The sequence below is a fragment of the Misgurnus anguillicaudatus genome, chromosome 3 (assembly GCF_027580225.2).
Source record: "Misgurnus anguillicaudatus chromosome 3, ASM2758022v2, whole genome shotgun sequence".
Taxonomy (NCBI): Eukaryota; Metazoa; Chordata; class Actinopteri; order Cypriniformes; family Cobitidae; genus Misgurnus; species Misgurnus anguillicaudatus.
In genome coordinates, this window is record NC_073339.2 from 43,542,045 (window position 1) to 43,569,151 (window position 27,107).

Genomic DNA, 27,107 nt, shown 5'->3' on the forward strand with positions numbered 1-27,107 from the left:
AGCAATGTTATTATAGTGCAACAACTGTAGTGCAACAGAACTACTGTATGCATCAATACAAATATCATGAATAAATATGGTGATTAAGTATTCTGTATACTGTTTTATATACTGTTTTGTACTACATTACCCATAATCCCAAACGTTTCATTTACAAGTATGCACAATGAGACACACCTCCTCAAGCGCAATCACGTCATTAACCTTATGCAAATTAGCCCACTCTGTTCTTATTTTGTAATGTTTATGTTTTGTATTTTGTAATTTTACTGTCGATTGTTGTGTGGAGAATTTATCCTGTTATTAAATCCCTATGGGGTTTTTTCACCTACCGTTTTTGTGATGCCTATCTTAATCAATAAGGTCCCTGCGCATGCAGCGCATATTGCCTGTTGATTGCGTCCATGTGATTTGTGCAATGACAAAATAATTTTTATGCATAGAGGGCCCTTGTCTTGTTGTGGGGCCCCAGGCAATCGCCTGTATTGCCTGTTGGACTGGCCGGTCCTGGGTGTGTCCTTTAAAATGCAAATTAGCTGATGAAATGAAAACACTGATCGCAATTATGGTGGTTTGTTGAAATTAAAACTCAATTGTGTCAAAATCAAGGGAGCGAGGGTCTGTGCATATAAACTACCCTCGTCCATTTGAGGAAGTGGAACGCACTTCAAAATGGCGACAGGGATTCCCCCGAGGGGAAGTGTTAAGGGAAGTTTGCGAGTGCGTGTCTAAAACTGGAGTGGAACGCCGCCAGGACACCCTATAGATATGTATAATAAAGTCTAGATGTGTTATGGTGGAGTCTCTAACGTCATCACCTGGCGGCCATCTTACCACAGGCAGCTCACTCACTCGTAGCATTGAGTTTTAATGGTTCAGGTACTTTAAAATGACCATAACTTGCTAAATTTTGTGTTTGTATGGTTTGGTTTCTTACAAACGTTATTAACATGGCTATAATTATGGATGCTTTAAAAAAAATGTTGTATAAGTATGCAGTGTCATAGGTCCATCTTTGACGTTTATAACAAACCAAACCGTTTGAAAATCAGTAGGAAATAAAGCAAGTTATGGTCATTTAAAAGTACCTGCACCATTAAAACTCAATGCTACGAGTGAGCAAGCTACCTGTGGTAAGATGGCCGCCAAATGCGGACGTTTCACTCAATTGGCCAGCAGCGCAGGCAGGACATCTAGCCTTTATTATACATATCTATGGGACACTCCACTACAAAAAGGCTATAGACAGCATTTGCACACACACTATCGTTTTTTATTTTTTTGTTTTCTGTAATTGTCACCATATCAGTGCTGCCCTAAAAATTTTAATAAGGAATCATTTGTATTGCATACGTTTCGAACACGACCATCCGCGCCTAGCCACGATGAGTAGCCTATACTTTGAACAGTCTGATCTCACGGAAAGTCATGTTATAGTCACAAAAAATGTATTAATTTATTTGTGTCACTGGCACAAAATTCAACTTTATTTCGTGTCATGAGCATGAATGTCTTTTTTGTGTCACTTGCACAAATTTCTATAAATAGTTGTTTGTGTCGGTTGCACGACTTTCTTTTTCTTTTAATTTTATGTTTTTTTCCCCCTATTTTACTTTCTGCTACATTTTTAGACATCCTAACCCAAACCCCAACTCCAGGCGAGGATAGTTTTAAATGCGGAAGAAAAACATGTAGAAACCAACACATAAAAGTACATTCTATTCCAAACCCAAATCTGTCGCAACTCCAAGCGACAAGTATTTCAAAATAGGAAGAAAACAATACAAAAAAATGCGCTGTTAAGCAATTAAACGTTGGGTGGTGCTGGTTAATCTGCATTCAACCCTCAGGTGGGGTTGTTAACATGCATTCAATCCCTTTATCCCTTCCTCACAAATTATTTTCCAATAAACCTTCCTCGGAGCCTCAGGCTCACATGATTGAAAATATATGATCTTATGTATATAATATGTTGTTCTGGAATTGCAATTTTATATTAATGTGCGGTATCATTTTAAAGGTCATGGTGTGATGGGTAAAATGGTCTAATGTAAAGTGTACCAAAAGTGTACTAAAGTTTTAAAAACTAAATTCCCTAAGGTCAACTGAAACTGAAGCTGGCCAGACTAGATTCTTTGTCTTGTCTGTGTAGATGACAGAAATCTGTAATCAGACCTTCCCATACTACTTGGTACAGTATGTACCGTACATTATTGCCAATAAGGAAGCAACTATTCAAAACTTCCCACACTATCACTGTGTGTCTACATTGTATGACTTTGACTCTGTGGGGCAGTTTCAGGGTTTGGATTAATCCAGGACTAGGCCTGAGTTATATTAGGACATTTAAGTTGTTTTTACAAACAGGCATAGTCACGGAATTTTGTGCTCATTTTTCCGTGGCATTCTCACGGATTGGTTACTCAACTGTTTTGTCCTATTCCTTACCATTTTCACTTCGGTTTAGGGTTAGATTTACATGAAATGACATCCCTACCCAAACCCAACTCTAACCCCAACGCCAGGCAACAATTGTTTAAAGTTTAGAAAATATAAAAGAATAAATCAGAAAAAACAGTATAAACCAATAGTTAAAGTGACATTCTAACGCAAACACCAAATCTAACCCTAAACTGAAGGAAAATGGTTTGAAAATAGGAAAAAGCAGTTGAGTAACCAATCCGTGAGAATGCCACGGAAAAAGACAGTCCATAGCAGGGCCACGGAAAAATGCGGAGATCCGTGAGAATGCCACGGAAAAATGAGCACAAAATTCCGTGACTATCCCACGGAACTTTGTGAGATCATGTTGATCTTGAGACAAAACTGATATATGTTAAGATATCTCAGTACGAGGTCTTATTAATTTACGCTGCACAAATATGCATTTTGGTCTGAGATTAGGATACACCCTTAAGGGGATCGAACACCGGTGTGCGATCCCCTTTACAGGAAACGACCGCATTTGTTAAGAATGCTTGATACTTTTAAATGATGATTTTGAATAACAGAATGATTTAAGTGTAACCTGCCTCACTGTAAGCCCGGATAAGTTGAGTTTACTTAAAAAATGAAGGTAACTTGTTGATTTAAAAAATTAAGTAATGATTACTTAACAACTTTAAGTACAGTTTACTTAAACATATAAGTTGTTCTAACAACAATTTAAAGTTGAATAGACTTAATGTTTTAATTTCTTCTAATATTCCTGCACTCTTAACCCGGATTAGTTGACATTACTAGAAATTTGTGAGGAAACCTGTTGCTTATAACTTTAGTTTTAATCACTTTATATTACTTGTAATGTTATAAATGGTATTATAACACAAAATTAATGACTGACTTTAAGTCAATCATTGAATAAACGTGATTCTACACAGAAACACATACAAAACTGTGTTTTTGACATGCATTGTCAGTACTGTGGAGAGAAATACAATAAAATGTTCTTAACAGGGTTCATGTACGGAAACACTGATCACCTAAACGGTGACTTCACAAAATTATCATTTACAACAAAACAACATCAATAATATAAGAGCTTGAACCTATATGACATTTTATTAACAAATATTTGAGTAGTGAATGTTCTTATCAGTTTTTATTCTGTAAAAAAGCTGAAAATAATCAAAATATTCAGGTGCAAATGATTATGGGTATTCCTCACAACATGAACTAATAATTTTAAGTTCATTTTAGTTTAATGGATTTTGTAAGCTTAAAAACTAAACTTTTTAAGCTTTGGCTTCAAAACAGAAAATATTAAGTGATGTTTACTTGATTGTTTGAGTAAAGACAATATTTGGACCGGAGTCAATTATTCCACTTTTTCCACAAATTTTACTTTGGTGATTTTGAGACATTTGACAGGTCAGATGTGCATTTATCGAAAAATAATGCAAACCTGTAGAACAATTCTTAACCAATCAGAATAAAGCATTCAACGGCCCTGTGGTAAGTGAATGTAATTAATTCTTAATAACTGAGATAATGAAAATATAACAATGGTAAAGTACATACATTATGATCAGAATAATATTGATAATTTAGAAATTGATGTTAGATTATAATTAAACACAGAGCTCAAAGAAATAAATTGAAAATCTAATTAATTAATTCTTATAGAAGCACTAAAGCCTTTCAACGCATACTCGAAATGTGACCTAACTGCATAACCATCCCAGTGAATAGTAAACACGCACGCGCACACACACACACCTGGGGCAGTGGGCAGCTACAGCGCCTGGGGAGTAATTAGGGTTAAGGTGCCTTGCTTAAAGGTGCACTGTGTAAATTTTAGCTACATCTAGTGGTGAGGTTGCGAATTGCAACCAACGGCGTAATCCACTGCTCACCCCTCGCTTTTGAAACACATAGAGAAGCTACGGTAGCCGCCACCAGACAAACATGTAAAATAGACAAAAAAAGTTAAAACATTTTCCGTTAAGGGCTTCTGTAGAAAAATGGTGGCACAAAATGGCGACTTCCGTGTAAGGGGATCCTCGGTGTATTTAGATAAAAAGTTCTCGTTCTAAGTTAATAAACACATAACAGTTTATTATGAAAGGTCTTTATACACCCCTGATAATATAGTTTTGTATATTATTTTGCATTTCTGTCAAGAGATCCTTTTAAAAATTACACACTGCACCTTTAAGGGCACCACAGTCCCAACCTGCCAGCACTGGCAAATTCGTATTAAAATCCCACAAATGTCAAAAAAATTGAGAGGGTTCGATCATGTAATACTCACCTGCTGCTGTCAAGAGTAGATAAACTACCCAGCTGGCATCATACTCAAAGTCTCAGGGAATTAATTTCATAGAATGATTTTCTATGCATAAAACATATTTTAAAACGTTTAAAAGGTCTGTGTGATGTTTTGTGTGTTGTGTGTGTGTACAGAGAAAAGACGCATAGGTTCAGAAATCCTGTATAAGAAATAAAAAAGAGCACCTTGACAAATTATTTTATAGCTTAAAATAAAAGTTTTGTGTAAGTTTTTATTTACTAAAATACTGCACAAATGATCAAATATTGAGAACCAGAGAGTCGGTGACTTCATTAAAATGCTAGGATTCTTGTGGTTTAGATGCCAAAATATAGAAATATTTCACCACAACCACCACTTCTGTGTCAGGGGATGAAACCCCCATTGCTTCCATCAATCTGAAAAAAAAAGTTTAAACTGAATACCCGTTTTGGTTTTAGATTTTGTGCATGCTTTACTTCATACCAAACCAAAGTATATACACTATAATATATATAATAAATACATTGTTTATAATGCAATTTGATATTATCAAAAAAGTTTAGTACACAACTTGTGAAGCTAAACCAATATTACTGGTTTATATTTAACAGTGTATACATTTCACCAAAGCAAAATCACAAAATTATTAACTATTGCTAAATTCAGACAGAATGCAGTATTAACCACAGAGTTACAATGTTGTCTAAAGTCATGAATGTAAAATTTGTTTTCTGACTGTCGTACCTCTCTGTGATGGTCTTAGATAGTCTCCTGGCTTCATCAGGATCATTTTCATAAAAACCTTGATATGTGGCAAACGTTTCAACCAAACCAATATAGCTCGATAGTGGCATACGTACTCGGCTCCTCCAACATTCATGCCTGTATAAAAATCAAATGATTATTAATAAGTGAATATACAACTACGGAAACATAGAAATATAGTATTTTACAATTTTTACAATGCAAGTCATTGACTTTAAAACTAAGCATTGTCCATAAAAACAATATCTGTGTTTGTAGAGAAATAAGCTGGATATTTGTTGACAGTTTTCATGAGAAACAACAAAAATGTATTTTACAGGCACAATGCATTTGACAACACATCTTCTATGATACACTGACCTGATACTGTCAAGTGTCCATATATAAAATCCACACTTACCACTCTTTATCTTTATAGGAAACCATGTCATAGATCTTCTTGTAGACTTGCAGACAACTGGATCCAATGTAAGCTTTTCGGAAAGGGTGCAAGACCGCGTAAAACTGTAAAGTGCAAATAGTAACACTTTACAATAAGATAAACAACACTAGTCAACCTTTGGATAAAAAAGTTGATCAAAGTTGTCCAAGACAAGAACAAGTATTGGATATTGGTTTTAAGGCAACTTTTATGAAAGTTTTTGATCCACTTTAAATGTTGACTAGACAAATGCAACCTTTTTGTGTTACTGTATAATTCACAAATGAATTCAAAAATTAAACAAAATTTTATAAAAACATAAATCTACAGTATTTGAAACACCATCATTATTGATACTGTCTAATCTGCATCACATCACATATTTATACAGTATATAATTCACTTCAAACCACCGCTGTCTCTAATAATAAGGGTTTTAAACCTCTTGACAGATTTCATTAAGTTTAGGGGATCGGTCTTCATATTCCAGCTCAAAGTCCATAGTGTAGCTAATCAGAGCTAGACAGCCACCCGGCCTCAAAATACGGTCGGCCTCTTTCAGAAAGCGTGGATGGTCAAACCAGTGAGCGGCCGTCATGGACGTAACCAAGTCAGCTGACTCGTCCTCAAAGGGCAAATCCTCCGCAGGACTCTCTCTAATGGAACAGTCACAAACAAATATAGATTTTCCATGACAGTGTTGAATGAATATCACAAGACATGCCCATTTATTTTTTACATTTTATACGGCAAATACTTTTATTCAAAACGACTTGTGGTGCATTCAAGCTATACAGGATGGCTATACTGGATTGAACCCATGACTTTTAATTGCTAATGCAATGCTCAAACTATTAATATTTTTTTAAGTATTTAAATTTGAATTACACAATAATAATGAGTTGTTTTATACCTGTAACAAACATTTGGAGCATGTTCATCAACATCAGCTATCTTTAGTTGAGCTGGACTGACGTCAATCCCGACCACTGTGAGAAAGTGAGGGGCTAACAGCTCAGTACCCTGTCCGGATCCACAGCCGACATCCACAGCTAGATCCAGATATCCATGTATCTGTTCACAACATGAAACACAGGTCATGTTTGTCACGTGTCATGGAAAGTCATGTTAGTCACGCAAAATATGATTAATTTATTCGTGTTCATGGCACAAAATTATTTTAGTCGTGCCTTGAACATGAATGTCTTTTGCGTGTTACTAGCACGAATTTCTATAAATAGTTTTTCGCGTGCTTTGCACGACTTTCTTTTTTGTTTCATTTTATGTATTGTTTTCTTGTTGTTTTTTTCCTATTTTCTTACCATTGTCCGTTGGGGTTAGAATCACTTTCTGTTACATTTTAGACATCCTAACCAAACCCCAACTCTAACCCCAACTCCAGGCGGGAATAGTTTTAAAAGCGGAAGAAAAACATGTAAATCAATACATAAAAGTACATCCTAACCCAAACCCCAAATCTAACCCCAAGCAACAATGATTTAAAAATAGGAAAAAAAAGAGAAAACAATACATAAAAAATGACACGAAAAAGAAAGTCGTGCCATGAACACGAAAAACTATTTATAGAAATTCGTGCAAGTGACTATAAAAACACTTTTTGTGAGATCATGTTGCATTTAACCCAACGATTGGGTTTTTACCTTGTTGACCCGAAGCTGGGTTAAAAAATAACCCAACATACATAAAAATAACCCAACATACACTGTAAAAAAAATTCTGTAGAAATTAAAATGTTATTGCAGCTGGGTTGCCGGTAATTTACCGTATATTTACATTTATGTTATTTACTGGCAAGAGTTTGTTTAAAGTTAAATACATTTTAAATATTAACAAGTCTTTATCTTAAAACTATACAATAAGAGCCTCATGCAAAGCATTCTGGGAACCAGAAATCATCATCAACCTTTTTCTGTTTTTTGCTTCAGATTTTGTTTCCCAGAATGTTTAACTTGATGCTGTTTTTTTAGTTTTACCCTGTAAAGACAAAGACCTGTAAATGTTAAATGTTCATTTAACTTTGAACAAAATGTTGCCAGTAAAAAACATCAATTTAAATCTACGGTAAGTTACCGGAAACCCAGCTGCAATTTCTACGGAATTTTTTTACAGTGTACATTATATACAATTATTATGGAGGATTAATAAAAAATTTCAATACAATTTACATAAATACAGTAATATAACCAATAATTATACTTGAAAAATAAAAAAAATAGTTAAAATAAATAACAATAATAATAAGTTACATCAATTCTCATCTTATTCATCAAGAGAGTTAGCTAGCAGATAATCTAAGAAGGGGCGCCACACCTTGTCAAAGGTCTGTAAAGAACCAGTAAGTGAGAATCTGATCTTTTCCAGTTTGATGCAAGTAAAGACCTCCTTTAGCCATGCATCAAGAGAAGGGGGTGAGACATGCTTCCATTTTAAAAGGATAAGATGTCTTGCTAATAAAGTAGTAAAGGCTAAGGCCTTTTGGACATATACCAATAGACTGGCACACTGAAAAAAATGATTCATTGAATTTAATCATTTTTTTTAAGGTAAGTGGTTGCAATCAATTTATTTAAGCTACATTTAAACAAAAAAGATTAGTAACGTAAACTAAAATATAAAACTTTTGTTTAAATGTAGCTTAAATAAATTGATTGCAACCACTTACCTTAAAAAAATTGATTAAATTCAATGAATCATTTTTTTCAGTGCATCAACTGATAAGCCCAAAAATGGCCAAAAGTGGATTTGCCTCAAGGTCTAAGGTGAAGGCATCTTTCAAAGTTTTAAATATTTTACTCCAATAGTCAGATAATTTGGGGCAGTTCCATTACATGTGGATCAGATCTGCTGGTGACTGTTTACACCTACACTGAAAAAAAAATGATTCATTGAATTTAATAGATTTTTTAAGGTAAGTGGTTGCAATCAATTTATTTAAGCTACATTTAAACAAAAAAGATTAGTAAAGTAAAATAAAATATAAAACTTTAGTTTAAATGTAGCTTAAATAAATTGATTGCAACCACTTATCTTAAAAAAAATGATTAAATTCAATGAATCATTTTTTTCAGTGTATTGCATGCATCGCTGACAGAGGGATATATTTTAGCAAGTCTAGCATGTAGTAAACAACCCATCTTTTTTTAAGTGGACGGAAACATGTATCATTTTAATATTTCAAGATAACGTCGTATGAAAACTGTAAATATGTATACATCCTGGACTTGTGCATAGTCAAAACAGAAATCCCTTTAAAAGACAAACATTGCATGCAAAAGGTGCATTGCACTTTTGTATAATGTAACACCAAAACAAAGCATTATTAAAAAGTATGAAGTATATGTACATGAAATGCTGAGTCATTCAGTTCAAACCCTTTCCAAACACACACAGAAACACAGAGGAGAGTATCATACTGTTTTTCGAAGGTAGTTCAACACTTCATCTATGAGGTCCTGAGGGGGAGAGACCCGGTAGCACCGGTAAGATTTAGCATGTGCGTTTCCTTCAAAATGCCTCTGAGCCATTTTCCTTTTAAAGAGCCTGTGTAAGTCAAAACCTGTAAGTCAAAGTTTACAGAGCGACCTGTCAGCAGTCTGCCCCCATAGAGTTATTCATTAATACAACCGGCTCAACTGCATGTCACGTGTGCCTCTACCTGAATATAAACTCTTTTATTGTTTGTTTTCTTTTTGTCAATAGCTTCTGTGACAGATCTATCAAGCAAGCACCTGCTCTAGCAAACATCCAGAAAACCTTGCAATGCCTTAGCAACCACTTAGAACACCATAGCAACCACCTAGCAAGGCATATCCCCTTATTAAGATCACCTTTAAACTGACCGGACTTTCGAAATTACACAATATTTCAAGTGTCAGGGGCATGTTGTCACACTGATATTAGGACAAGTTTCATCCTAACGGCGGCCAGTGATTTCTCTTTCAATGGGCGCGTATTCAAAATATGTGTTCAGAGTGTCATGTGAACCTATGTGCATCAAAATGTGCCTGCTGCACAGGCGTCAAAAGGGTTTTTTGACAAAAGAGACACTCACATTCACAAAATACTCACAAGACACTCACTAAACACTAACCTCTGATTATTACACATGAGATCTGGCAAAGTGAGCATCTCTTTTATCATGAACCCCTTCGAAGCGTCTGCAGCAGGCACATATTTTGACATGACACATGATGCACATGGGTGATTCACATGAAATCCAGATTCAGAAGGTGTCCAGCATCCGAATAAAAAAAACATTGAAGCCATTTTTTTGCACATATAAGATTAAGGTCTGAACTTACTATAACCATTATTTTTAGAGGATTTAAAAAATATTTCCTATAGTAGTGATGGTCGTTTTCGAAGCACTGCTTCATGATGCTTCGAAACATTTACGAATCTTTTGTTTCGAATCAGTGGTTTGGAGCTTGTTTCAAACTGGCCCAAGTCACGTGATTTTAGCAAACGAGGCTTCATTACGTCATAACTGTTTCGAAACGTTTCGAAAATCCGATGGTTCACCACTAGGGGGAGTTGATCACATGACCAGTGTCTTATATGTTTAGGTGAACTCGGATCAGTTTTATTATGAAAGTTCATAAAACATTTACCCTTCTGACTAATAACACTGCCATTTTGTCTACTTTTTATTTATAGACAGATTTAATGACAAAAATGTGCATAATTAAAAGGGTAGTTAGTTTTAATGATTTGTTTGCCCTAAATAAAACTAAAAACAAATAATAGACTTTTAACTATGTCTTAATTAAGTTAAATATTTTTTTAACATATTTTAATACAAATCTTACTATTATTTTGTAAAAAAAATTTGGACACATCTGCTTTTACACTATTTTGACCAGCAGGGGTCGCCAGCGTTTGTGGGTTTCGAACATCGAAAAACTGAATAAATTTTCAAAGCAATTGGTTCGATTGATTCGAAGCTTCGAAAAGCTTAGTTTCTCCCATCACTATCCTATAGAATTATAAAAAAAAATTAGTTCATCATTATCAAAAATTATCATTACCGCAACATGATATTACATTAAATATATGCATTTACAAACTCATGTTTCGGTAATGAGAACTAAAAAGTTGACAAATAAAATTTCAACTTTTATCTGGAGAGAAAAAATAATAACTGCTTACCTGGTAGCCATCTTGAGTGTCACTGTTAATTATGTCCCTTTCAAAATTTTTTTTTGAAAATGTTAGTTCATTGAGGGCTTAAACAATGATTGAAAATTGTTGCGGAGGATGAGAAAAATTGGTCTTGGACACATTTATATTCCTTATCATTGTCTCTACACTTACCAATGATCACCAAATACCACGTGTTTATTTACTGTAAATGTTTATAGTAACATGCACTGAAGCTTTTTATTTTTTAGATTTTTTTAATTATAAATATTTCCATGTCAAAGAACCCAAATCCAGTTACGGACACATTGCGGTCATGGGCGGCGCTAGAGGTGGGCTAGCGGGGCTTGAGCCCCGGATCTATTTTGTAAAGCCCCGATTGTTATAATATGCGCGTCACTAATTTTAATCTGTTAAAATATTTTCTATTACAGCCGAACTGTAAATCTCTCGTCAAGAACTGTCAACTTGCTTGTTTGATTATTTATGTAAACTTATAAAAATGCGTGTTATAGAACTTTCTTTTCCCTTCCAAAGCGCGTGAGAGGTGGCGCGTCTTTCGTTGCTACTGTACGCAACCATGAGCGCGCTCTTCGTGACGGCGAGTAAACTGAATGCGTGATCGGATTTAAATTGCTCACATGCACCAGACGTTGCGGTAATGAAAATTTTCCCCTTAAATGTGGAAAAATCAACAAAATTAGTTTGTATGATGTCATTTAAAATCATGTGAAAAATAGTACATGAAGAGATGTTTGTAACTTTATGCTTATTATTTTGATACTCTTACTTTGCATTTACTTTTTTAACAAAATGTTTCATGATACCTCATTAGTCTAATTTCACAAAATAAATTTTCCCTCGCATAAGAAGCACTGGACGCCAGTGCACCCTTGCGAAAATACCCTTAGCGTTTTTATTGCTTTATCAGTAAGTGTGTTTCTTAAACCCATGATATTTGTGTTGCTAGCGCAATGCTCTACAAAATGAGCTACATGGACATACCCAGATGTTTTGTATATTATGTTTATGTAAACGATGAAAGATGTTGTTTTAAATCAGTGCCAATAATAACAGTAGTTGTCCTATTGTGACAACTTGCCCCACAGTCACAACAAGCACTGCTGTGGTCAATTGTTAGATTTTTCATGTTGGTGTACATAGTTTTTTTTTTTTGTAGTCAGACATTAAGTTATGTGTTGACACAAAAATGACATGAAAAAAATCAAGTGTGACAACTAGCCCCAGTCTTCTTTCATGAACTGAATGCCTCTCGTGAAGAAAGGCAGCGAACAGCAGGTGGTGCTATCAGACAGTTGAACCGGTTTGGCTGTTGGCAATAGTACAGGGTGTTAATTGTGCCATTTACGATCTTTAAGGTGCTAACACGTATGCAGAAACATACAGCTGTTAGTAAACATCTTGCATTTCATTTTAAATGCAAAAAAACATTTCTGCAAAATATTCTGTTAAATATGACAATGAAAGACATTACATTTACATTTTACAAATGCAAAATACTTTACAGTGTATACATTTTTTATCAGTATGTGTGTTTCCTATTAAACCCATGACCAGAGAAACACAATTATGTTTATAAGACATACAAACATATATGAGATAATATGCTTAAATATGCAATTTTGCATTCATTGAAATATATTCTGTTATATCTATTGTCTTTTGACTTACAGTACATTGCAGATTGACTGATCTGATTTGATTCTCCATCAAATCAATGTGTCACAAACAATCTGTTCAAGGCAACAATAGTTGGACTAGATTAAATTTCACGCAAGCTTATTGGCTGAATAACATTAGCTCCGCCCACTTACTAAGTCTCTGATGACTTGTGTTTGGCTGTCAAATCATCAGTAGGCCGACTCTTGACGTGACAGCTGCTAGACCGTCAATAAGTCAAGAAGCCGGTGGTCGAGCAGCCAATTCCCCGAGCCGCACGGCTTTAAGGGTTTTAATTATTCATTGGTCGCACGTCTGCTCCGTACACAAATCAATCGAACGGGCCTGTGTTTAGATGGGTTTATAGGTGTCAGGGCAGATGCCTGGACCTGTGTACTTCAGCACTGCGTGGATCTGCGGATAAAATCAATCATCGCTTATCACATCGCTCTTTACAGCAAAACCTGACAGAGAAAGACTTGTGTATAGAAAGACAAAAATAATAGATAGATTGATAGATCCAACTATTATCCATAAAACGTTCCTACAGATTTAAAGTGTAGATCTAGTTCACTAGATCTTTCTTAGTCAGGACAAATGATTGGTCTTTACTCATAGATCATTTAGAAAGATATAGAAGCAGACAAGATATATATTCAGTGTACCATGTAAAGTACAACTGCAAGGAAAGATGAATAAAACAGACTTTATTTAATACGTTACATTCCTAAATGTAAGATCATTGGCCTTCGAATAACAAAGAGTCTTTGTTTCATGAGTCATCAGACCTTGCATCAAGACAGCAGCTTCTTTCAAATTGAAGTTTGAAAGAGATTGCATACCGTCAACTTCACAAAACAACAATCGATGGTAAACTTCGCCTGTAGGAAAACAAACATCTGTTGTGGTTTGGCTTTTGTTAACGTAGAACAATAACTTTGATTATAAAGCAGTTGGAGGGGTCGCACTAGAACAAATGTTACTGTACTCCCCGTACCTACAAGAAGTGTAATTGTTAGGTTTAATACATTTCAACTAATCTCTAAATTTAAAGTTCCTCTATGGTCCGATTCACGATTTTACATTTCCTTTGGTGTGCAAGTTTGTATTAGTACATGTTAATGATATGCAAAAGGTACAAATTTCTAAATAAACGACGTAAATCTTTTTTCTTGGACTACAACAAACACATGAATTGTAGGCAACAGACAAGACAACATTATCATAATTCCTCCCGCTTTAGACTCACAGCCTGTAAGTTAACTCCTGTTATTACACGGCTCTCTGGAATGCTTGATTCTGATTGGTCAGTTGAGACATTTAAGTAATAAAGTAATAACGCATAGCCGGTACTACTTGTATGTTTAAAATCCCTCTGCACCAACAAAGATTACTGTTTGGCGCCATCTTGTGACAAACACTGGACAACCGCAATTAAGAATGGAAAATTTTGACACTCATTTTAACATGTACGGAAAAAACAAAACATTTAAACAGTGGATAGAAGAACGAACAACAACAAGACACAGAGAGCTTACTGAGACTGGACTTGACAAAATAGAGCACAGCTATGAAGCCAACACACAAAAAAATACAGAATGGGCATTAAAACTTCTCAAAGACTGGCTAAAAGAGAAAAAAATGGAGACAGACAAGTATGAAGCAGAGGAATAAGGTACTACGATCATTTTATGCATCCGTGCAAAGTTTCGCGGAAGGATAAAAATGTTAATTTAAAACAAATATGCCAATAAAATGTTTCAAATTCATATTCATGTCCAGGTTTTTTTCTTATGTCACTTTTCTTAAGCTTCTGATTGGCCAAGGTGGCTTTACGATTTGGGTTATATCACCGCCTGCTGGTGTGGCATGCTCTTGACAGCGCTTGTTAGCGTGTTTTTTGCTTTTTCATGAGGACGGAGATTTCTATTAAACCGAGCATGTGTGGACGGAATTTTTTTGGTGGAAAAATGGGTTATAAGTATACCTGTGTCTGTGTGGACTAGGCCTTAAAAGTGCAGTGTGTAACTTTTAAAAGGATCTCTTGACAGTAATGCAATATAATATACAAAACTACATTATCATGGGTGTATAAAGACCTTTTTATAATAAACTGTTATGTTTTTATTACCTTAGAATGAGATTCTATGAGATTGGCAGCTACTGTTGCTTCTCTATGCGTTTCAAAAGCGAGGGGTGAGCAGTGGGCTGAGCTGTTGGTTGCAATTCGTAACCTCACCACTAGATGCCGTTAAAATTTACACACTGCACCTTTAGAGCATAAAGAAAATACTGACCCATTAGCACGTAGCCCAAAAGAGGCATTGCATTTTGTCGGCCATTTGCAATGCGTTGTACGTCTGTGGAAACATACGTGTCAAATAAACTATACTTTGCAAGGCTGTGCATTGAACTGTGCGTGTACGTTCACGTACACATAAAAATTTATACTTCGGGCTCTTAGTTGTCAAAATACCAGACAAACTATAGCAAACTATAATAATAATAAAAAAATATTTTTTTGCATGATTTAAGTACATTTTTCACATTATTATCAGAACTAATGGGTGCGGATGTCCTGACATTCCCATGGTTGTTGCTACAGGTACATTAATATCCAAGTATGCAAAAATGAAGACTTGTCATCTTGAGATATCTTGAAGCGCAAGAATCCCAAAGTCTATATCGCTATAATGTTAATGACGCCGATCTCATCTAATTGCACTGTAAAACTTGATAATAATTGGTGCGGGTGAGATGCTAACATTGCTTTTATTCATAATGGCATTCATCCACGACACCCATGAGGGATATAAATGAGAGAGAAGAATATTCTGTGCGCGCCTGCGTTTGTTGGGCGTTTTAACTTTGAGATAACCCAGTATAATTACGGGTCTTAGATTATTAAACAAATTACTCATCATCTCTTTAAATGCAATTGATTAAAGGAAAATGCGATTAAGGCCGGTTTGGGTTCAAATATAAATCCTGAATCAGCCATTTGCAGGTAAATGAGGATAACGATTAGTGTGCAGTTGTGGTTGCTTTGATTAATGTGGCTTTGTCAATGCTTGTCTCACCGCTGTCATCCCAACCATTATGTTCTGATTTAAACCGCGCTGCAAATTCCTCATTTGCCGTCACCTTAAAGCGTGCCTGACCGACCCCTAAATCTGACCCTGTTAGTATGACTGACTCTAGAGATGCATGTGCTCGTGTCATTGAGGAAAGAAAATGGTATCCTGCAACATTTAAGCTCTTTTTTTAATTACTGCCCAACACCCCGTAATGACAATTAGATGAGATGCAATGGTATAGATCAATGTCATTTAGAGACGGGGGAATGAGACATCTGCATCATTCCTTGATTGAGAGGCCGAGCGTTCATTCAATCATATTAGGGTTTTGATTGACAAAATCCCAATGATTTTTGCACACTTTTAAACTGATGAGCACTGCAGAGGACGGTGACCTTATAAATGAAATATATGCATATAGCCGACTATAAGTAGATGCCAATTAACCAAGGGTTGCACAACATTCAGAATGCCTTTAAAATTAATTAAATCTTTCTAATGGCCCATAAACACACTCCAAAAAATTGCTGGGTTATTTTTCACTCAGTGTTTGGTCAAAAAGGGACAAACCCAGACGCTGGGTTAAAATAACCCAGAAAATGATTATATTTGACCCAACAATAGGTTAAAACAACCCAGCATTTTAAGTTAAAACAACACAGCATTGGTTTAAATACAACCCAACAGGTTAAGTTTGTCCCTTTTAGACCCAACACTGGATTGAAGTTGACTGCATGTTTTCACAATATATGGAACTTTTTCAAAAATATTCCCTAACATTAATATCGATGCTTAAAAATGTAAAAAAATATATATTTAAAATCTGGACTTTTGTAACGCGTGGTTGGGTAAAATGAACAAACCCACGCTCTAAAAAATGCTGGGTTATTTTCAACCCAGCATTGAGTCAAAAAGGGACGAGCCCAGCCACATTGTTTATATTTTAACCTATGTTGGGTTGTTTCAACCCAAAATGCTGGGTTGTTTGTTTTAACCCATTGCCTGGTCAAATCTAAACATTTTATGGGTTAATTTAATGGCTGGGCTTGTCCCTGTTTGACTTAATGGTGGGTTGAAAATAACCCAGCATTTTTTTTAAGTGTAGATGCCCACCAAGGGTTGCGCATAAATCAGAATTATTTAAAAATTCCTACAATTATACCGCAATAGTACAACTTTATAAATCTTTCTAATTGCCCATAAACACATTACAAAAAAATGCTGGGTTATTTTCAACCCTACTTTGTGTCAAAAAAGAGACAAACCAGCCGTTAGGTGAAATCAACCCCAAAAAATATTATATTTGACCCAACAATGGGTTAAAACAGACCCAACCCAGCATAGGGTTAAACCAAAGGGTTGGGTTCGTCCTTTTGACCCAACACTGGGTTGAAAATAACCCAGCATGTTTTTACTTTTTCAAAAATATTTCCTAACATATTGATGCTTAAAAATCTCACCTAACCTTTGTTTTAATTCTAGACTTTGTTTTCGTTTCGACCCAATATATGCTGGGTTGTTTTAATCTATTGTTGGGTCAAATAAAAACATTTTTTTGGGGTTCATTTAATGGCTGAGCTTGTCCCTTTTTGACCCAATGGTGGGTTGAAAATAATCCAGAGATGTAGATGCCCATTAACCAAGGACTGCGCATAATTCAGAATTCCTTTAAAATTCCTATTATACCGCAATAGTACAACTTTTAAAATGTTTCTAATTGCCCGTAAACACACTATAAAAATGCTGGGTTATTTTCAACCCTGCATTGGGTCAAAAAGAAGACAAACCCAGCTGTTACGTAGGTTAAATCAACCCAGAAAATGATTATATTTGACCCAATCCTGGGTTAGAACAGCTCCAAAGTGAAAAAATGTAATGTCCGCAACACTGCTTTTAACTCCCATATTTCCCTTCTTTTGGCCTGAAGAAGACCCATATGGTCAGAACGTTGCTTCTTTATTAAAATATGGGAGTTAAAAGCAGTGTTGCTGACATACATTTTTTTTCACTTTAATCGTTTTGTTTGTCCTGCACCTGCCAGAAAGTGGGATGCGCACACGATTACTTGTTTAACATATTTGAAAACAGCCCCAACCCAACATAGGGTTAAACCAACAGGTTGGGTTCATGTTTTTGCTTTTTCAAAAGTATTTCCTAACATATTGATGCTTAAAAACTTCACCTATCCTTTAATTCTGGACTTTTTGTAATGCATGGTTGGGTAAAATATGGACACACCCACTCTGACAAAAGGGACGATCCCAGTCCCTTAGGTAGTATTTTTATGCTGGATGTTTCAACCCAAAAGGCTGGGTTGTTTTAACCTATTGTTGGGTCAAATATAAACATTTTCTGGGTTAAATTAACAATTTCTGGCCCAGTGCTGACAATAACCCAGCATTTCTTAAAGGGTAACTATTGGGTTTAAATTAGCCTTTGCTAGTTTCCCTACTGAAAATTCCAGCTAAAACCAGCATAAGCTGGTAGCTGGTTTTAGCTGGTTTAAGGTTGTTTACGCTGGTCCTCCCAGACAAAGCTGGTGGGCCAGCTGGTATTCCAGCCTGACCAGCTAAGTCCAGCTAGACCAGCTTAAAATGTGACCAAAACACAGCTAGACCAGTTTGCTACACCAGCAAAACCAGCTTCCTACACCAGCAAAACCAGCTAAAACCAAGCTGGAGACCAGCTAAAACCAGCTCACCAGCCTACGCCGGTCCCAGCTGGACTCCTCAGTAAGGTTGTTTCAACCCGTGTTTGGGTCAGCTAAGCATTTTTTTGTAGAAAGTGTAGAAAGGTACATGTCTGTACCAAAATGGTACATATTGTTACCATTTTAAAAGGTACCGTCCCAGTGACAACTTTTGTACCTTTTTTCTGAGAGTGCCCTGCACTGGAATTGCAATGGAGCCGATTTATAATTTCTGGCATTTTGTTCAACCCCGGCATTTAACAACCAACCAAAAGAAATCAAATCTTAATCAGTATTCCAAAACAAGCACCATGCTACACTACAAAAACACTTTGATTGTAATCTTTCAGAAATGTATATTATTTACAAGCACTGTATCATAAAAAGCTGTTTTTCTTTCCCTAATGTTGATGTATTTAGTTTCCTGCGTCTAATCCCTAAGAGGCAGCCTTGTGTGAAATAAGATAAATTGATTTTGCATTGATTTGCACTCATTCTTTTCTGTTCATTCTGCCTGCGTATAGAGGGGCGGATCTTTCCCTTCAGCAGAAGCAGGTGCCTAATAAATCAGGCCTAATGTTTAATGCATCCACAGCCAGTGATGGTAACGGGGTTAAACATATATTTTTCAAAAGCACTGACCTGCGCCTGCGCTCCTTCGGCATTACTGTCTTAATGAAAACCTTTGATCACCGCCGTTGTCGACGTGCAATGATAAAAGCAAATGGATTTGTTGAGCAAAGGATAAATCTTGGGTTTGGATCTGTAACCTGGTTAAAAAACTCATCTTTGTGAGATGCACTCGAGGAAAGCATATGTCCACATGGCACAATTCTCCTCCAAATACTAACATCATTTTGTGTTGCTATGAAACCAATTAAATTTGATTAAAAATTCCTCTCGAATTATCATTATTGTAATGCATTTACGTTTCTGTATAATCCTTATTTTTTTAACAATGATTCTTATTACTGTAATAAAGTAATTTTTACAGTAATGTCAATGTTTTTTTACATCATGTGTTTGTGTATGTAGCGTGGGATGTCAATGGTCCCAATACACTGTCAAAAAAAGATTGCACCTAAAGAGTTCATATTAGTACCTTTTAAACTGCCCCAGGGACCATTTTTTGACAGTGCATGCTTTTGTTGTCTTCTTTTGGAAACCCAATTTCTTATTTCTTTCTTTTGACTTATAACAATATATTACATTTCCATATGAATACTTTAAACTGCATGTCCTAATTTTACCTTTTTAAAACGCTATTCAAACAGTTTTATTGATTTTCTAGCCTGACATTCTTTAAGGACACTGTACCAACATGTAAATGTGCATTGATGATCTTTTGCTATATAGTGTTACTCCTATTGACCCACACGTTGAAGTCTGAGGTGATCATCAATATTTAATGCGCTCTTACCCAGAGGAAATTTTATTGCTTGGAGTTTGCTCTTTTATAGCTTAGTTTCGTTTAAGTATCAACGTTGTCTCAGGTGTTTCTCCTATTCCTGTGGGGGACATAAACATAGAAAACAAATTAGACAATCGCTGACATTCAGTAAGAGTAAAGAGCTATAAAATTAGTATGCATGATTCAAAATCATTAAATTATTAAAGAATTTGTGACATCTCTTCTGAAGGAGATTACATTGACTTTTTACATTCATGCATTTGGCACTTTTATCCAAAGTACATCAGTATGTGTGCTACCTGGGAATCGAACCCACAACCTTTGCGTTGCAAACCAAATAAGAGCTGGGGATTTTCACTGTCAAGAAGTGTCCATTGGTTATGCATTTCATCTCATTTTAGTCTAAAAGAAACGACTGAAAGAATAAAAAGATATCTCTCCTACAGGCATACTCTCTCCAACCTGGTGGATTCCCGAGATGAAACCTCCTCTAGTTGAATCTCCGGTGGCCCCTTTTGGATCAAACCTTGAGTGAAAGTTGATCTGAGAGCAGATTCTGTTCCATCTAGCAGTATGATCTTGTTAAGGGGTTTAGTATTTGCAGTCTGTTCCAGGATCAGTGGCGATGGAACACGCGGAGCACAGATAGCTGATGGCAGACTGCTGGAATGCCATTAGTTGTGACCCTACTGCTGGCAGCTCATCAAACCATCCACTGGGGCACCGGAGTGGAGGGGTTGCCATGACGACCACTCCTCCGTTACATAACCTGCAACTGGAGGGAAATGGATGCCCGGAAAGAATGAAGGTTTCGGGCTTATAGTGCGCTTAGAGTTTGCCTCGGGGTGTTATTGCTGTGCGGTGAACAGTAGGATAGCTAAGCAGAAAAGAGGCTGAAAGATGCGGTGAAGAGGATATACACAGCAGAAGTCAAAAGTTTGTAATAAAGACACTCTTTGCCTTTTAACCAACCAGAGAAGAAGAAACACAGACACACGTATGTTCAATAGCACAGGTTTTAAAGTAACCCAGCACCTATTTATGTTTAAAAGATGTCTAATAGACATACTCTAGAGAACCATTTTTGCCCATCCACCCCGCTCATCCGAATGCATTCTGTTTAAGCAACTGTTGCTTTGAGATCTGCTTACTACCATTTTCTTTATTTGCATCAGTAACACAAAAGCCTTTGGAAGGAACTGTGACAGATAGACACTCATCGATTAAAACACTGCCCGCTCAGCATTTGTTCCAATTCAGTCTAGACCCGCGTTCCTTCATCGCTTTCACCGTCCATTCTTCTGGCCCCGTCGGCCGCTTCCGCATTCTGACCGCGCTCCAGTTTTCCGGGAGATTATTCAAGTCACACGCAACCTGTCCACTTTCAGGGCATCTGTCACAGGGTAAGATGCAGCCATGGTCATCAAAAGATTGATGGGTGGTCCGGGACCTCAGGGGCCCGAATTAATTTTTAATGGCTGCCACATTGCATCCACCTTCCTTCCTTTTTTGCACACGCCCACCACCACTTAAATAAAAACGATGGCTAAGCGCTTTTTTTTGTGTGGGAGGCCAAGACACTGCAGGGGCTCGGCACATGTTGATGTGTGGGTGTTCGGTTATTTGTTAGGGCACATTTGCCTTCGTGGATGGTGATTAGGATTGGAATGGTTTTTCGTTGTGTTGCATTAACCCCCATTCCAACAAGAACAGTCCAAGGATCTATTATATTTGCTTTAGAAAAAGTGATATTAAAAATGATCACTAAAACCATTTTAAGTGGCATTATAGTAACCATAACTATTATACTACTGTAACTATATTATACTACTGTTATCAAAACAGTAATGAAACACATTTCTTAAGATTCTTAACCTAGAAGTATAATCCTGTTTTTACACATATACGCGAGGGTATGTGCACCGCCAGATCTTTGTAACTGTTGAAACTTTGTAGACGTAGGTCACGCATACAGGTTTAGAACAACATGAGGATGATAAAATAATGACAGAATTTTTATTTGTGGGTAAACATCCACCTGTAAAACCTAGCAACCAACTAGCAAGCATTCAGAACCCCCTAGCAATGGTTGTGGCTCGAAGGGATACAGCAACAGCCTTAATCTCATCTGGATAAGTGCTGTTTTTATCCTAATCCTACCCCCAAATCTAACCCTAAACCCAACATTTCACGAGATTTGGTCATAGCTGTATCCCATCTAGCCAGAACTGCTGTTTTCATCCTAATCCTACACCCAAACCTAACCCTAAACCCAACATTTTGCGAGATTTAGGCCGTAGCTGTATCCCATCTAGCCAGAACTGCTGTTTTAATCCTAATCCTACACCCAAATCTAACCCTAAACCCAACATTTTGCGAGATTTAGGTCGTAGCTGTATCCCATCTAGCCAGAACTGCTGTTTTCATCCTAATCCTACACCCAAATCTAACCCTAAACCCAACATCTTGCGAGATTAGACGTAGCTGTATCCCATCTAGACAGAAATGCTGTTTTCATCCTAATCCTACACCCAAATCTAACCCTAAACCCAACATCTTGCGAGATTTAGGTCGTAGCTATATCCCATCTAGCCAGAACCTCTGTTTCCATCCTAATCCTACACCCAGATCTAACCTTAAACCCAACATTTTGTGAGATTTAGGTTGTAGCTGTATCCCATCTAGCCAAAACCGTTGTTTCATCCTAATCCTACACCCAAATCTAACCATTAACCCAACATCTTGCAAGATTAAGGTCGTAGCTGTATCCCATCTAGACAGAAATGCTGTTTTAACCCTAATCCTACACCCAAATCTAACCCTAAACCCAACATTTTGCGAGATTTAGGTCACAGCTGTATCCCATCTAGCCAGAACCGATGTTTTCATCCTAATCCTACACCCAAATCTAACCCTGAACCCAACATCTTGCGAGATTTAGGTCGTAGCTGTATCCCATCTAGCCAGAACCGCTGTTTTCATCCTAATCCTACACACAAATCTAACCCTAAACCCAACATCTTGCGAGATTTAGGTCGTAGCTGTATCCCATCTAGCCAAAACCGTTGTTTCATCCTAATCCTACACCCAAATCTAACCATTAACCCAACATCTTGCAAGATTAAGGTCATAGCTGTATCCCATCTAGACAGAAATGCTGTTTTAACCCTAATCCTACACCCAAATCTAACCTTAAACCCAACATTTTGCGAGATTTAGGTCGCAGCTGTATCCCATCTAGGCAGAACCGCTGTTTTGATCCTAATCCTACACCCAAATCTAACCCTAAACCCAACATCTTGCTAGATTTAGGTCGTAGCTGTATCCCATCTAGCCAGAACCGCTGTTTTTTTCCTAATCCTACACCCAAATCTAACCTTAAACCCAACATCATGTGAAATTTAGGTCGTAGCTGTGTCCCATCTAGCCAGAACCGCTGTTTTCATTCTAATCCTACACACAAATCTAACCCTAAACCCAACATCTTGCGAGATTTAGGTCGTAGCTGTATCCCATCTAGCCAAAACCGTTGTTTCATCCTAATCCTATACCCAAATCTAACCCTAAAAACCAACATCTTGCAAGATTTAGACCGTAGCTGTGTCACATCTAGCCAGAACCGCTGTTTTCATTCTAATCCTACCCCCAAACCTAACCCTAAACCAAACATCTTGCAAGATTTAGGTCGTAGCTGTGTCCCATCTAGCCAGAACTGCTGTTTTCATTCTAATCCTACAGCCAAATCTAACCCTAAACCGAACATCTTGCGAGATTTAGGTCGTAGCTGTATCCCATCTAGCCAGAACCGCTGTTTGTATTCTAATCCTATACAGCCAAATCTAACCCTAAACCCAACATTTTGCAAGATTTAGGTCGTAGCTGTGACTGTAGCCAGAACTGCTGTTTTCATTCTAATCCTACAGACAAAATTTAACCCTAAACCCAACATCTTGCGAGATTTAGGTCGTAGCTGTATCCCATCTAGCCAGAACCGCTGTTTTCATCCTAATCCTACAGCCAAATCTAACCCTAAACCGAACATCTTGCGAGATTAAGGCCATAGCTGTATCCCATCTAGCCAACATCCTTAGCAACCCCCTGACAATGCCTTAATAACCACTCAAAAAACCCTAGCAACCACTCAGAACCCCATAGCAATATAATACAAAGCTAGCAAACACACATAAAACCTTAGCAACCAACTAGCAACCACTCGAAAGGCATAGGAATAAAAACCAAAAAGCACTCACCTTACACCGTAGTCACCAGTCCCAGTCTTGGAAAAATATTAAAGGCTAAAGGAAGTGTAATATTTTTCACCTTCAAATTAAACCAAAGCGAAACATTTCTCATGAAATGACAGACATAACAGAGAAAGGAAGAAATGAAATGACTACAGTAATGTGTAGTGAAATGAAGAGTTTCAGAAGAAAGGAAGCAAGACAGGATGGAGAAATATTTGAAATTGGACCGAGAGGCTATTAAGACTCTGCTGACAAGCTGCTTTTACGACATTGCTATCAAACCATCTGCTATTTTCCAGTCAATTAAACCATTATAGGACTTGAGATCAATTAATCTCGTCCAGTAATACCTTTATATCCTTGTTTGCTTTCTTATTGCCCAATATTTCTGTGCACTATGTCACAACAAGGCAAAAAAGTTAATGGTCTGGCGCTTCTCTTTTCATTATTCGCCCTGTGTTCCGCTCTCCCCAGGATTTGTGGGAAGTAATAAGAGCTTTTTCCTCCGACACATCAGACTTAAAAGCAAACAAACACAAAGCGGACTCTCTCTAAATAGAGTTTATGATCTCCATCAAACACATTCACAAGAGATGACCAGATACAGACTCAACATTCAGTGCTGATAAAAGACGTCAACACTTACACATAAACTATCACACTGACAGAAACACATTTCTCTCTTATAAGGAAATAAAGGAATAAGAAATGTGTAATGATTATGCATGATTTTTACTGCTACTAAATGTATAACTCATAAATATGAGGTATTGCACAGTTAATATGGATAGACAGACAGAAAAACATGAGTGGACGGACGGATGGAAAAAAGATAGACACACAGATAAACAGACAAAAAATGGATGGATTGACAGAAAAAAGATAGACAGACAAAAAGACAGACAGACAAAAGATAGATGGATGGACGATGAACAGAAAAATAGATGCTTTTCACAGCAAAAAGTCACAATAGTGTTAAAATAACACTCAAAGTTATGCAGAAATTGTTCAGAGTTAGATTTAACTGTTTTGGTAGTACTAGTTCAACACAGTACAAAGTTAAATATTTACCACAATGCCAACGATTTGTTCACTTACAAAAGGGTTAAAGGGGTCATATTATGCTTTTTTTGTAAGATGTAAAATAAATCGTTGGTGTCCACAGAGTGCATATGTGAAGTTTTAGCTCAAAATACCAGATAATTTATTATAACATGTTAAAATTGCCACTTTGTAGGTGTGAGCAATGTGTAGTTTTTGGGTGTGTCCTTTAAAATGCAAATTAACTGATGAAATGCAAACACTGTTCACAGTGACGGTGGATTAAATGAAACAGCCAACACCTTAACCTAACTTAAAGGGGTCATTGTGTGAAAATCTTTTCCATGTTAAATGTGCTATAATTGTGTCCCCAGTGCTAGAAAAGGTGATAAAGAACAACCCAGTAACTTTGTTTTGGTAAACCATTCTGTGCAAACATGTGAAAAAAATCAAACCACCATCAATGCGATCAGTGTTTGCATGTCATCAGCTCATTTTTTGCTCGCACCAACAAAGTGCCAATTTTAACATGCTGTAGTAAATTATCTGTGGTGTATTTTGAGCTAAAACTTATATGCCAGAATGTGCACTCTGGGGACACCAAATACTTTTACATCTTATTTTACATCTTAAAAAAATCGTAATATAGACTGTAAAAAAAGATGGACGACACAACATCGCTTCCTTCCATCGTAATGAATTGAAGCCAAAACTGTCCGACCATAGGCGCTGCCATGTTACGTAAAAACGTCAGTTTGGAGCCAGGGCATGCGCAGAAGGAATCATCCGTGGAGCCAGAGACGGAGACGCAGAATCAAACTTCCGCCCAAACGCCCGTGCCCCATTCAACTCCCAATCATAACGACAGGCCCTGTTTATAAAGCGTCAAATAAGTAGCTAAAATGAAACTTATCACAAAAATGAACAATTAAACATACACTAACCTAAAGGATTATTAGGAACACCATACTAATACTGTATTTGACCCCCTTTCGCCTTCAGAACTGCCTTAATTCTACGTGGGATTGATTCAACAAGGTGCTGAAAGCGTTCTTTAAAAATGTTGGCCCATATTGATAGGATAGCATCTTGCTGTTAATGGAGATTTGTGGGATGCACATCCAGAGCACGAAGCTCCCGTTCCACCACATCCCAAAGATGCTCTATTGGGTTGAGATATGGTGACTGTGGGGGCCATTTTAGTACAGTGAACTCATTGTCATGTTCAAGAAACCATTTTTTAAATACTTAAAGCTTTGTGACATAGTGCATTATCCTGCTGGAAGTAGCCATCAGAGGATGGGTACAAGGGATGGACATGGTCAGAAACAATGCTCAGGTAGGCCGTGGCATTTAAACGATGCCCAATTGGCACTAAGGGGCCTAAAGTGGGCCAAGAAAACATCCCCCACACAATAACACCATTGCATTAATGAAAAATTGAACAGGTGTTCCTAATAATCCTTTAGTTGAGTGTATATCAGAGTGATAACAACAACTACTTTAAAGGACCAAAACCATCTTTCTGAAAATTTTAATGGAAGTGTAAATTATTTTTTATTTAGAGCCGATTCCAGTTCGTTTGCATGGAGAGGGCGGGGTTTATGACTTGTACTGCAGCCAGCAACCAGGGGGGGCGATCATCCGCTTCACTTTTCAAGATGTACGAGGCACAACCGGGTTCAGATAAGAACACCGAACATAAGAAACAAGCATAATATGCAGCCACAGAAAACAAGTTTATAACAGTTTATAAAAGTTCATAAAGTTAAAATCAAAGCATTAAAAAGATTAGTTTAAATAATTCAGGTTTTACTTCCAGTTCAATCCGCAGGACACATGGAAAATGGCAGGTGACCAGCCCAA

At 36.9% G+C, this 27,107-nt stretch overlaps 1 protein-coding gene across 2 annotated transcripts; it reads right to left on the minus strand.

Moving 5' to 3' along the window:
• Positions 1–4,989: 4,989 nt before the first annotated feature.
• On the minus strand, positions 4,990–20,035 carry LOC129445042 (putative methyltransferase DDB_G0268948). Of its 2 annotated transcripts, XM_055206126.2 has the most exons (7): positions 19,966–20,035; positions 9,374–9,516; positions 6,853–7,013; positions 6,382–6,595; positions 5,919–6,022; positions 5,498–5,635; positions 4,990–5,169 (listed from the first exon to the last, which is right to left on the minus strand). In XM_055206126.2, exons 2-7 carry the CDS (start codon positions 9,482–9,484, stop codon positions 5,073–5,075), a joined length of 825 nt encoding a protein of 274 aa, XP_055062101.2. In that variant the 5' UTR covers positions 9,485–9,516; positions 19,966–20,035; the 3' UTR covers positions 4,990–5,072. The 2 variants fall into 2 exon arrangements, with proteins under 2 accessions (XP_055062101.2, XP_055062099.2); XM_055206124.2 differs by lacking the exon at positions 19,966–20,035 and having other exon boundaries at positions 9,374–9,624.
• Positions 20,036–27,107: the final 7,072 nt, after the last annotated feature.